Source organism: Cyprinodon variegatus, unplaced genomic scaffold (assembly GCF_000732505.1).
Source record: "Cyprinodon variegatus isolate N-32 unplaced genomic scaffold, C_variegatus-1.0 Scaffold1148, whole genome shotgun sequence".
Lineage (NCBI taxonomy): Eukaryota > Metazoa > Chordata > Actinopteri > Cyprinodontiformes > Cyprinodontidae > Cyprinodon > Cyprinodon variegatus.
Genome location: NW_015151601.1, coordinates 141,766 through 154,871, shown reverse-complemented (window position 1 = coordinate 154,871; position 13,106 = coordinate 141,766). Strand labels below are relative to the sequence as shown.

The 13,106-nt window shown below is 39.6% G+C and overlaps 1 protein-coding gene across 2 annotated transcripts in view; it reads right to left on the bottom strand.

The window, feature by feature from the left end:
• LOC107101760 (glucocorticoid-induced transcript 1 protein-like) overlaps positions 1-11,955 on the bottom strand; it is a 32,103-nt gene extending 20,148 nt beyond the window's left edge. For both annotated transcript variants that reach the window (XM_015400803.1, XM_015400804.1), the window contains exons 1-3: positions 11,813-11,955; positions 11,291-11,669; positions 5,094-5,242 (exon numbers count right to left, since the gene is read on the bottom strand). In XM_015400803.1, the coding sequence (XP_015256289.1) occupies positions 5,094-5,242; positions 11,291-11,669; positions 11,813-11,857 (573 nt within the window). In that variant the 5' untranslated portion in view covers positions 11,858-11,955. The remainder of the gene's footprint in view (positions 1-5,093; positions 5,243-11,290; positions 11,670-11,812) is intronic.
• Between the last annotated feature and the right edge of the window lie 1,151 nt (positions 11,956-13,106).

Sequence of the window (13,106 nt, the reverse complement as noted above, 5' to 3'; positions counted from 1 at the left end):
GTGATTCCCACCCAAAGGGTTACATGCCGACAACATCCTCAAGAATCCAGCTCAGCTCCAAAGCAGGAAATAATGACTGGGCTTCAATAGAATCACAGTGGAATTTGGGCTGTTTTGTTTAGATTGCACGCCGAGACATGCGTGCAGAGCACTGCTGCTATCATTTGGTGGGATTTTTTTTTTAAGGTTGAGGAAAGCATGATGTCTCGACTTGGCTTGTAACTTGTTTGTCTTAATAACTTGAGCATGCCTTAAATTCACTGTAACTGTCAAATAATATATGTAGTTCACTACAGTTATCAGAAATTTGGCATTTCTGTGTTCAGTTTTTATTGAGATAGCGCCAGACCAGCAGAACACATTCCACACCGGATATCTCAGTTAATACTAATTCTAGATAACGAATAATATTTAGTACAAGTTATGGTTAAACAAGACAAAACAACTGGATCTGATATTAATCAAATATATTCAAAAATGTAATCATAAGAATTTTATTATACCTATAAACTATTGGGGATTTCAAAACATATTTCAGATTAATCAACTCATTATCAAAAGCATTAAACCAAACCCAATCTTACATGCACAGCTCTCCATATAGTGTTTAATAAACTGGCAATTAGTCTTTTTTCAATAAAGTATAATTTTAATTTCCCCACATTGATGAGTTTTTGGGTTGAACAGCCTGCTCCAGGTGATGAGCAATCCATTTTTGAAAGGGTTCAATGTTTTATTCTATTTTAGAGACATTCAGATGGGAACCTGCTGATGTGCATTTAGTCATTGAATTCTTTAAATACTAGAGCACACATTCTAGAGCAAGTTTCAAGACACAAACAAATGCTAGTATATTCCCATTTAGGATTTTTTAGCTGATGCCCTCTTCAGCTGAGGTGGCTTGGGCATCTGCTACGGAGGTCCCCTGATGCCTCTCTTAGGAGATTATGCAGGTCCAGGGGGCGCTCCAGGACACCTATCTGGATTGGTTTCTTGGTTGGCTCTGGAACGTGTCAGGCTTCCCCCAAACGAGAAGGAGGAGGCGTCTGTGTGTCTCTGCTGGGACTAGTGACACCCTGACAACGAATAGGAGCTACTTTCAAAACGTTTGTCTCGTCATTCCACAGAATATTTCCCCAAAAATTTTGGAAAATGTTTTTGGGGGAAAATGTAAGAAGGGCTTTTGACTGCTTTTTGGTCTATAGTCTTTTTCTTGAAACAATCCAATGGGTGCAATTTTATGTTGAACACAACCATCAGACCAAAGAAGACCAAAACCTTTTCACATCAAAAAGCCTTTCCTCCTTCTTTCTAAAGCAGATGATGGAGCTCTGCTTGGGTTGGCAATCTCTGAAATCTGCACATATTGCAAGCTTTTGAGAAATGAAGTGTATTATATGAATAAAACCATGGTGAAAGTTTTTGATCCAAATGTACAACACCACATTTAGAAAACAGTCCAACAAAGCCTATCAGCACATAGAACCATGACTCACTGTGAAGCTAGAGGAGGAGGGCTGATTATTTTGAAACCTATCAGTTATTTAAAGCCTTATCACAAACCCCCTGTCCTGTTTCACCCCAAAGTTCACTAACATACATTTATATTAGAGAACTAACACTGTTGGTCATATTTCAAAGCCAAATGGACATATGGATGACCTAACCATGGTGACTCAGGAAGGTAATTGTGGTGATTTGACTTTAACCTCAAAGCTGCATCAGTCCCTAAACTGGTCGGACTGAGATGGGTAGAGGTCATCACCGGACTGACTGTATTCTAGAGCGAAATATAATAATTATAATTAAACTTTATTGATCTCACATTGGAGAAATTTATCTCTGCATTTAACCCATCCCTTTGGGGAGCAGTGGGCTGCCATTGTGCAGGTAATGGGGAGCAGTGTGGGGTGTGGCTGTGGGGATGGAATGAGTACTTGCAACCTTCTCAGAGCACAAGCACACTGCTCTTACCCAGTAGGCTGACACTCCCCATATACCCAAATATGACCGTATATGTACAACAACAGAAGCTTGTCTTCAGCAGGGTACTGATCCCAAACACAGCGTGAGATGTTTCGCAGAGCAGCTAAAAGTTGCAATGGTCCAGTCAAAGTCCAGCCAACCAGCGGAAGTCACTGGGTAATATTGTCCTGTGTTTAACATTTCATGCACATTTTACAGTATTAAATTATTTTCCTTAATGTCGGTGTTACTGTAACGTATACAACACCAATCATAGCTCAACTTTACCTTCAGACTAATCTGCACCGATGCAGTCTTCGGCTTCATTCGGATGCGATATAAATGGGGCTGAACTTATTCCATGGAAGCGAACACCAATAAGCTCTGGCGATCTGTGCATTGTGCTCTCCTATAACTAATAATGTAGATTGTGAGGCAACACAAACTGTTTGATCAGCCTGCTTTTTTGTGTGTGAATTGGTGTGTCCGAGCTTTAATCTTTATACAGATTCCCTGTGCTCTGTAACCGCAGGGTCTAGGGCTTGCAGACATATTCTGGAGGAGTGATTAGCATATGTATGGACCCTCTGCTCCTCAACTCCCACACAAAAGGCAGGCAGCCACGAGGGCCAGGTGGTAAGCAGTGGGAATTCTCCTCGCCTTGCCTGGGGGACAGGTGCAAACAACTTCACCTCCATGCAGAGCTGTATTACAGCTCAAAGGAGAGCCCGTCTTGAACTTGCGCAATGCAAAACAAAAGATAGCAGGGATCTTTTGTCTGCCACTTTCTGCTGTTGTCTTCTAAAAAGAGCTGGGCTGGAGCAGAACTTGCAAACAGGAAGTGGTCTATGACTATCCTTAAGGGGGTTCAAGCACCAAATCGTTTAGGAGCTGTGATGTGAGTCACATTTTTTCACAACATGATTTTTAAAACACTAAAACATGTGTTCCATGGCTCGTTTTTAAGCTCTGGTTTTACACATTATATTCTGTCTGATCTTTAGGAGCTGGTAAATAACACTGGGCTCCTTTCACCAGGACAGGCCAACATCAACATCTGTCAAAACACATGGAGTCCATGAGAAAGCTGCATACATGTGTCCAGATATTCCTCTGCATTTATATACTCTCTTTGATAACTGACAAACTGATTTTCCATACTTTCCAGATCCAGACAGGAACCTTGTAATTACATTTGTTTACTTTGCACATAGTCACTTCATGAAATCTCACTAGCTCCCCCCTGCCACTTCCTCACAGAACAAACAAAGAAATGCAAGGCAAATGAGGGGTAAAAGGGACGAAGCCCATGTAAATTAGGCTTGGCGGTCTTCATTCAGTCACTTGAAAGGCTCCTGTTAGAAATAGGGAGAGCTGCCCTCTTCTAAATCATACATATTCAATATTCTTTCATAACACATGCCCGCAACAAGCCCTGACCCTTCAAAAATTAAGCCCTTTTACTGAAACTGGAAAATCATGAGAGTGCTGCCCACCAGCAACAGTGTGATCAGGCGAAATGTAAAACCCAAGCATGGATACAGTGAGTTGCAATGGAGAATTTAAGATGATCTAGTTGTAAAGTGGGAAGAAACTTGACATAAAAACTATCTTTGATTAATTCGTATACTTTAAAATAAGAGCCATAACCATACACTTGGATTGATCACACATATTCCCCTGAATAAATCTTTAAGCTTTTGATTCCCTTCATTTTTTTGAAGAGAAGCATTTTGACAAGTACGGAAACTATTTTCCAAATCTTTTAAAGGCAGCATCATTCACTCAAATTGCTATATGTAAAAAGAGCAGCATCCAGTTGATCTGGGCATCTATCCAAGAATCAAAAGACCTGATAAAGATGCTCTCAGCTGGAAGCAAAATGTCCTTAACTACAGTCAGGATTCTGACTTTTTTTTAAATTATAATTCTTTATTCTCCTTCTCTGCTTCACTGATCTCATTCTTGTTTCCTTTTAGCATCCTTGCTAATTAGCCCACTCCAGTTTCTTTGTATACTTTCCATTTTCGTCATAATGGTAGAGGCCAGATCCACCTGGCTACACATCGGCGCAGAAATTATCCCGCGTTTTATGGGCTACAACATGAATATCTCTCCGTTGGCCGTTTAGGTTTGACAAACCAGCCGTGTGGGAATCCTTTATAACCTCCCCATCCATCCAAACCCGGTCTTCGAATGTCTGCAGGTTAAAGCAAATGTGTTCGTCTGCATGCTAGAGGACGTGACTAAGTGTGATCAGATTATGAAGCAGGGGCAGGCAGGCGGTCTCGTTGGCGGGGCGGGGCAGGGGAGGGCTGCCCCTTATGTCAATGGCAGCTGATAAGCACACCTAAACAAGATCAACTGTACCATCAATATAAGACGTTTTCATAGCGCTGTGAGGTCCTTCAACAGACAGGCCATCACACCGTAACTTTCTGATTACAGTGCCTTTTTTTTTTTTTTTTTTTTTCAGCTAACAGCGTGAGGGGGCCTTACACAAAAATGGGTGATGGAAAGACCGCTGAGGATAAAACAAGACCTGTAGCAATATGGACTGAAAAGACACTTCAAAAGCAATAAGAAAAGGTAAATTTAAAGTTTGCTAATGCCATCAGAGACGAACAACCAGAGTGATTATTGAAACGTTTGGAGGAAATTAGGAGAAGATTGTTAACCTGAGTAAACCATTTTCACTGTAATGTAAAAGAGTGAGGGTATCATGTTGTGCAGATGTTTTGCTTCAGGAAGGACTGGTGCACATATCAAGTTAAAAGAGCATTATGTGGGTTTGGAGAAGTGAGATATTAAGGTATCAGCTAGGAAATCAAAGCTCGGGCACAGAAGCTTGTAAAATATGCCTTTGAATTTTGACCAAAACCATTAAGTTTAAAGGTAAAAATACTAACATGATGCCTGTAAATGTCTGCCTTTGTAGAAAAGCAGAATAAAACCACCCCTCTCCCAATCATGGACGATACCAAATATATACAATTTTAGCTAACTGAGGTTAAAGGTTTATTCTGAAATCACAAAGAGACATACAGTGAAATAAAAAGCATTCTGATTTTCCATACAGTTCATTTAAACATCTGGTTTCTGCTGTGTTCTACTGGAATGGTATTCACCTGGGTGGCTTTGTCTTTCATACAGGAAGGGTAGGGTGTGTGAGAGTCCCGAGGCCACTGGCCAGTGAGGTAAGGTCCTGTGATGGCGTCCAAGGAAGACGCTCTTCGTATGGCACTAGAACTCCGCACTTGAAGCTTGGATCTTTCTGCTGTGAATTAGAAAAGAAACATTTGCTGTTAATTGTATTTCTCTCTTCTTCACATGTCTAAATTTTCATCATTGTGTCTATACATTTGCAACCAAACTGTTGCATTTATGTTAGAACTCCACAACAACTCATTAAAAAGTTAAACAAAACCAATTTCTAAACAACATTCTTGATTTCCAAGATAATCAAAAAAAGAAACAAGACCCCAGAGCTCAAACTATTTCAATTAAGCAAGTTTCTGCAGGAGGTTTTAATCTTGATCCTTTCTTGTTCTAAAACTATAGAGATGTTGTTGAACCACATGACTGAGAGATAAAAAGAGTAAGAAAGCAGAGACAAATGCTGGGCTGAGCAGGAGTATCTAATGTTATGGGAGCAATCTGCTGTGACCTAGAGCAGCTAAGCATACACCACCCACATAAGAGCTCATAAGCCACCACACTGCAATGCACATCAATACTGCCTGCATCCACATAACATTCCTGCAGAGGCATGCAATGTAAGAACAAACACAACACAATGAAAAATGCAAATCCAAAATAAACGAAGAAGCACTGAGCCTGCAGCAAAAAAGTGTTTATTAGCCTGAATGAAAACATTCAGGTGTGTAATTAGTTCAACTTCTTCATTTTGACGTCAAAAGCTGAAGGACAGGCGGGAGATATGCTTATTTACTTCATTTCTTGCCAGAACAGCTAAGTCAAAGGCCCTTCACACATACACAAAGGACACGCAGGCTGAACCATCCACATGAGGCACCCCTTCCCTCGTGGAGCTGCACAGCCAGTCATTGTTGTTCTTTGTTCATAAAACACACAGGCCTTCCCACCCAAAGGTATTGCCTAAGTAAGCTTACTGGGCTACAGTAAAATTCCCTGAAGCATTGCAGACAAGGGAAGCAGGCTAAATTTCCATCAATATTGATATAAGCCAACGCGGTGCTCCCTGAACTGGGAATGAGGTTATTTTCCACTCCCCACCAACCCCCCGTTCCCATTCACCACACGGCAATCATCTCCTCATGAGGGAAAAAAATGAAGCAGTGAAAAAGAACTTTAAACATCAAAGAAACCATCTGCCAATTTCATTGGTGAGATTGTGACACTGAAGGAAAAGTTTTTAGCTTCATTTTAAATGTAGGATTTCCCTTCAGACCCATTCAGGAGGCAGGAAAATAGAGAACGCTTCTTAGGTCTGTTCGGTTTTATGATCTGCAAGGCAGAAGCAAATATTAAAACAAACACGCGGTCAGCACTTTCCTGTGGGTTTTCACAAGGCTTTATCCTGACACCATATGAAAACAAAATTCCCAGATTTGAGCTCGTTCACAAAACCAAATTCACTGCAAGTTCAGCATTTGAACTGAGGCTATAACTGGGGTCAGTAACTTGGTTCCTGGCATTTTCAAAATTTGATTCCTATAGTCCACTGCTTCTCATTAATGATGTAAATGCTAATATTTCCAAATCCCATCATACTGAAGCATTCGGCTACATGAAGGCAACAGAACTATGTCATAATCACTTATTGCTGGTCATCTAGAAATTTGCAGTTTTGGTCATTTTCTACCCAATAGTACCATGTACAAAATCATGCCAATAGGAAACCAAGCATCAAATCTCCCAACAAGTAGAGCATATCATGCAATTGGATTAATTAAAAGTACACTTCTGTTTTCTACTTATAAAAGGCTGTAGTGAGATTCGGGTTTATAATAAGTCATAAATAGGGCTTGTCACCATTAACTGCCCCAAACAAAGGACTATATGGCTGAACTATCATTTAAAGGGCAATATTTATGGAAATAATAATTCAAGAATTCACAAATCAATCCTCCCTAGAGCTTCAGAGTTATACTGTTTTGCAATTATTTAGCAGATACTGCAATAAAAGATGTAGAAAACTTCTCAAATTAGCATCTTTCTATTAATTTTTACAGAATACAGAGAAAAACTGTGAAGAGCCTGGAGATGCAAGATGCTGACTCTTACTTAAAGTACACGGGTACAACGTGTTTTGTTTAGAGGTACGAAATGAAAGTACAGGGAGATGAAAGGGATGAGGCATAGCTACAAAATAAGGGTACACAGCAGCAAAAGGATCTAGATCTGAAAAACATGCAGAAGGTCACAGAAGAAAACTGTTTATTTCTCATTTGGATGATTTTTTTTTTGTGATTAAGTTCATTTAGTAAACTTAATGACAAAAAGATTAGTTGCTTAAAGTTTTAGTCAGGGGAAAATGTGTGATCAAACCAAGTGTATGGTTATGGTTATTATCTTTAAGTTTAAGAGCGCCATCTATTAAAACATTTTAAACACAGTAGTGCCACTCTTGTTTTTTTGTTTTTTTATTAAACAAGGATGGCTGTCTTGCATGTGCGTGTGACGGACATTTTTAATGATGCAATCAATTCAGGTACTTCAACCGACAGTGCTACATTACCCCTTAAGTGAAAATGTACGTTTGCCAATAGTTGTTCAGTTATTTCAAAATAAGCAGATATGACTTGCTTTTAAACCTGCAATAATAACACACCTCAGTCAGGGTTATATGTTATTTCTGGAGCAACTTTCCAACTTCAAACATTAATAAAAAGCAGCATAGAAAGGTGCCAGTACTTTTTTCCCTGTTATCAGCTAAATATTGGACAAGTATATCACAAAACTTTCACATCCAGGCATCTTTTGAGAACTTTCTGATTAAACAGACTCATCTTTTTTATCATTTGGTGCTGCTGACTCAACTAAAAGATGACACATTGTGCTCAATAACAGATATACTAAGTTGTCTTTGGATAAATGAACCTAAATACACAGGGCATGAGCAAAACACTGCTTTAGCACTGAAAAACGGTTAACTTTTTTACTAGAACGTTTTGCAATATGGCCACAAAAGGTTTTACCTAACTCTAAGAGATATTTAACAACTAAGCGCTAAACTTATGAAATCCATATTATACTGTTAAGCATTTATAGCAGTCCCCTTTACGACAAGGCCTAAAAGTTTGAACATTAATATTTCTGATATTAATCCCAACCTAGATAACACTAGCAACACTGTTGCTAGTGTGAAGGAAAGATTAATAGTAACAAATGAACCTTTTACAAAACCTGGTCTGTGGAGTGAAAATCCCTTAAATGCAAGTTGAAATGTTATCAGAATGAAAGCAAAAACTCCTTTTCATAACATAACATGAAATTGAGATCCAAGTTTGGTCCTTCTCTGCAGATTAAACAGTCATAGCACACTTAGCTTATAGACTAGAAGCAACAATAATGTAGTGAAATGATGTCATCCTGAAGCTTAAAGGTCAGGGCATGTAATATACACTTTTGATGCATTTAGAAAGAAGTAATGCTTTAATCCTATAGACACAGTGCATCCCATCACCATGACTAACGTTATGCAGAGTCCAAAGTACAGTAATCATAACGAAATTATGCAAAGAACTTTTGTATGCTCTGCAAAGTAACGGAGAGTCTTAGTAGAAATAGCACCTAAATCTGTGCTAATTGTCAATATCTTTTGTGTTGTTTGAATTTTTAAGGTCATATACAAAAATGAAGTCCTGGTTCTTCATTAAAGCTGACATGGAATACTAGTTTGGGTTTGAGGTCATCTCCTTTGGAAGAATTATGTGGGGCATGCAGCTAAAGAAGGACAGCAACACCAGGAGCTAACCAAACACGGATAATATTCATCCTGCCTGCTAAAAGTGACTTCAGAGTTGTTATTGAAGAGACTTTGCTTCCTGCCCTTCATGGTAGGCTGGTCATCAAGGCTGGAGGTCATCCCGTTCAAAGCACCAAGGAATGTGAGGCACTTCAAAAACATAAAATTCCACTGTTACAACATCGCAATGACCACAACGCTGCACTGGGAAAAGAGCAGAGCCATTTCAGTTAAAGGTAAGAGTGTAGAAGCTATATTATGTGCCTAATGGAAGTGGGACTCATCTGACTGCTGATCCAGAAAAACCCACTGATGTTAACAAAAGTGGAGTCTGAGTCTCCAGACAGTTTTATTTACACACTTCAATATTGAGACGTGTTTTAAAACAGTTACCAGACAGTCTGCAGCTATGCTTGTGCTTCATGCAGAAAACTACATTCCAGACAATAACAGAGCTGTGTTTTTCTGGACTCTAGGAGAACAGTTCTACCAAATAACAGGCATCAAAAGTAGTCAGAGAAGAAAACCTTACATTAAACAAACTTAGAGGGATCCTTCTGCACAATGTAAAATATGCAGGACATCATGGTGCATCATCTGTTGTGTATGTGCTTAATATTTAAAGCTGTATGCACAGAGGGGGCCTTCATTAGGTTGCCATATTGCAGTGGAAAGCATATAGCAGCAGATTTCCCTCATTATTGCAGAGCTGTTCTCCAAATCCAGTATTCACCCCAGTCGAAAAGGGCAAAGTATATCCTTGGAAGGACCAGCCTATCATAGATTAAATTTTGCATGGTAGGGTAGGGTATCATGAAGACAGAAAGCCCTGCATGCACACACTTGCTCCTTTAGGGAATTTGGAGTGGCTTGTTAATGAAACCTGTATGATTTTGTACTGTGGGAGGAAGCCGGGGTACCCAGAGAGGACCTAAGAATGCTTGGGCAGAGCTGAGGAACACCATACCCAAAAGGCTCCAGCCAGGATTTCACTCATGGCTCTTCTGCTGCAAGGCAACAGTGTTAGCGGGCTCTCCTGTCATGATGCCCTTAGACTGTAGTCTGCATAAAATATGCAAAGCTTCATTACAAACAGGTTAGGGCTGAATGAAAACCACAATAACAGTGTTATGAATTAAATAAAGGATGCTCACCACTCTCTGTGATCTTATGCATCTCACTCTTAGAAATATTTATCAGGTTTGGACGCAGAGGACGATGAATGTCTGGACAAAAGGGCCAAATTTAATACTTGGTGCAAAAGGCGAACACATGCCATTTGAGGAATGACATTCAATGATTGATATTCCTTGAGTTTCCAAATGACCATATACAGTGTAGCCCTAACTTTGATTTACTGAATTGTATAGCTTTTGTCAAAATAAAAAAAAATAAAAATAAATAAGTAGCTGACGAGGTTTACATGGATATATGGTCACAAACTCAAATAAAAAACTGTGTTTATAATATCATATCAAAATCTGGTATTGAAACTGCAAAGTTAATGACTTGACCAATGATCTTACTTTGTTTTAGTCAAACAACGGAAAGAATAAAAAAACAGTGTTTTTAAAATTAGCCACAGATACCCCAACTTAAAAGTTTTACACCAAAAAACATCAACGACTGGCTTCCTTACGAACGAACGGACTTCTGTATTCGTTTTGTAATCTCTTATGGAACACAATAAATACAAAATATCATAATCAGATTATTTTTCTTGGCTATATCAATATCAGAAAGTTACAAATGCAACAGTTGTTTGGATATTATATTTTTATGCATGTAAAAGATTGCAGCCTTGGATGGATGGATGGATGGATGGATGGAATTATAGACAGATGAACTACTTTTACATTTTGATGCTGCTCAGTTAATATTATGATTGAGTTTATTTGCTATTGTTACTAACCCTAAAAAAAAATGTATTTCAGTTTTTTATTCTTCATAACTATATCAATCCATCCATGATGCTGTCAACCAAATGCTGGGTGAATTTCATTAATTTCATTTAACATCCATACCCCCAATATCAGTAGAACAAAGTTGACAAAACACTGCAGGACAACCAGTGCCATAAACTAATGTGAACCTAACTAACAATCTGGTGTAATCTGCATGCCTAAAGGAAATGTGTGTGAGGAGGCCTCCAAAGCTGGCTCCTACCCAGGGGCCCACATGCTTCTGAATCCAGCCTTGGTTACAGCTCACAAACTTTTAAAACAAATTCTCATTTTACACCCTTTAATATAAACTTACCACAAAGTTTATTTTACTAAACAGCAACAACAGAAGCTATAGTAATGAGCTCCAGGGGACCACACGTGATGTGATCCTCCATGTTTATGCAAGTATTCAAATGTTGTTTTTTACCTTTGGAAACTGGAGAGTCTGGGGGACATGAAGCCTCCTTATTTTCAGGGGATATTATTTGCTTTGCGTTGGTACTTCCTGAACTGAGCGGAGGACTGGATGGGGGGCTTGAGACCCGGCTGGCCGTTGCCCCTCCGTGCAGGGTTTGCGGCCGTGTGGGACTGCTCGGACCCCCACGCAGGAGCTGGTAGGGCACGGTTGCGCGGATGGGATGGAGGCGGCTGCTGCTGCTGCTCTGGCTGAACGAGCCCGGAGAGCCTGCATTACTGCGCCTCACCCTCGGCTGCTGAAGGGAGTTACTGGGAGCTGACATCTTCCGACGATGTCTAGTTACTCTTATCGCAGGGAAAAATACACACTGCCCCAAGCTGCTGCTTTTCTAGAAAAGGAGGAAAAAGTTGGAGCGTTCAGATAAACATCAGCCTGCTAGCAAAAAAACGTTAGCTTCCTTTAAAACCTCTTAACTCCTGCTTTCAATGGGTAAAACACAATTCAACATGTTTTATTTTGAGGCAGACTTACCTCTGGGTTATTAACACATGCCGTGGTAAACTCCAAACATGGCATGGATAACTTTTAGAGTTGTTTTTACAACTTCTCGTTACATCTTTACGTGTTTTTGCTGCCCTCAGACCTTCCCCATCCTGTTCACTCGATTGACAGTTTTTCGGCTCGACTACTGGCTGATCTCTGTGGGCGGGGTTTGGTTCCCAGTGCCTGGGTTTCTGATTGGTCAAACATAATGTACAGTAACGTCTGTGATAGGCTGCACCGGTCTATACCGAGCACTTTCAACCAATCAGAAATGTTAAACTTTTTTTCCCGTGGTTTTCATTTTAAGAAAAATACGTTTAATGATGTTAAAATATAATTATTCTTTATAAATTTTAGCCTCACGCGTTTAGGTCTGTATCCGATTGAATACAGTTTATCAAAAAAATCTAAAACCTAACTATTCAGGATCTCTTATTTTGAAGTAATTCAACAGCTGCCAGTGCTTAGGCCCCCCATACCAGGCAAAAGTACATTAACACATTTTATGGTGAACACAATAAACCCAACTTTGGGAACAGATCTTTACAATATGTATCTGAAAAAGTTAAGTTATGGCTTGTGTGAATTGCTTAAACAAAATATATATATTTGTAATAAATTTTAGTGATCACAGCTGTGTTTACACACTCTAACATAACTACACAAAGTCAAGTCCACGGATCTTTATGGCAAACCTTTGTTTATCCAGCTTTCATCTGTGTTTTGTCTCTGCCCCTCTTTTTGCATAAAAGAGCTCAGAGCTTCTGGAAACTTGAGTCAAATTCCTTTTATGCCTTAACATGTTTAGCCAACCAGTGTGGTTAGAAAGTCGGGCAATGGCTGCTTTCCGTTGGCAGGGCAGAGTTTCTCCCTCAACCTCTGAGAGCTCCACACAAATATTCCATAAGAACCTGCCAACATACTTAAAGAGACAAACATACACTGCACTTTACTCTAATGCATCATCCTTCAATTTCACATTGTTCATGTGAAATGAGCCAAACTTTCAGGGATTTTTCTATTATCTAAGGCAAGATAGATGATATTTTTTTTCCAATTCTTGTTTCTTTGTGGTGGTTACCTGTGATGTTCAGGTTGGATTTTAATAGTTTTTTGAAAATCAATAAACAGGTTATCCCCCTCTTGTCGCTTACTTCCCCATGACCTCTTAGATCATCTCACTGGGCTACTTTCTGTGCCCAGAGCAAGACTGCAGAGGCCCATCAAGCTTTTAGGATCATGGCTCCACTTTCATAAAATGCTCTGCTGCCTATTATCAGAC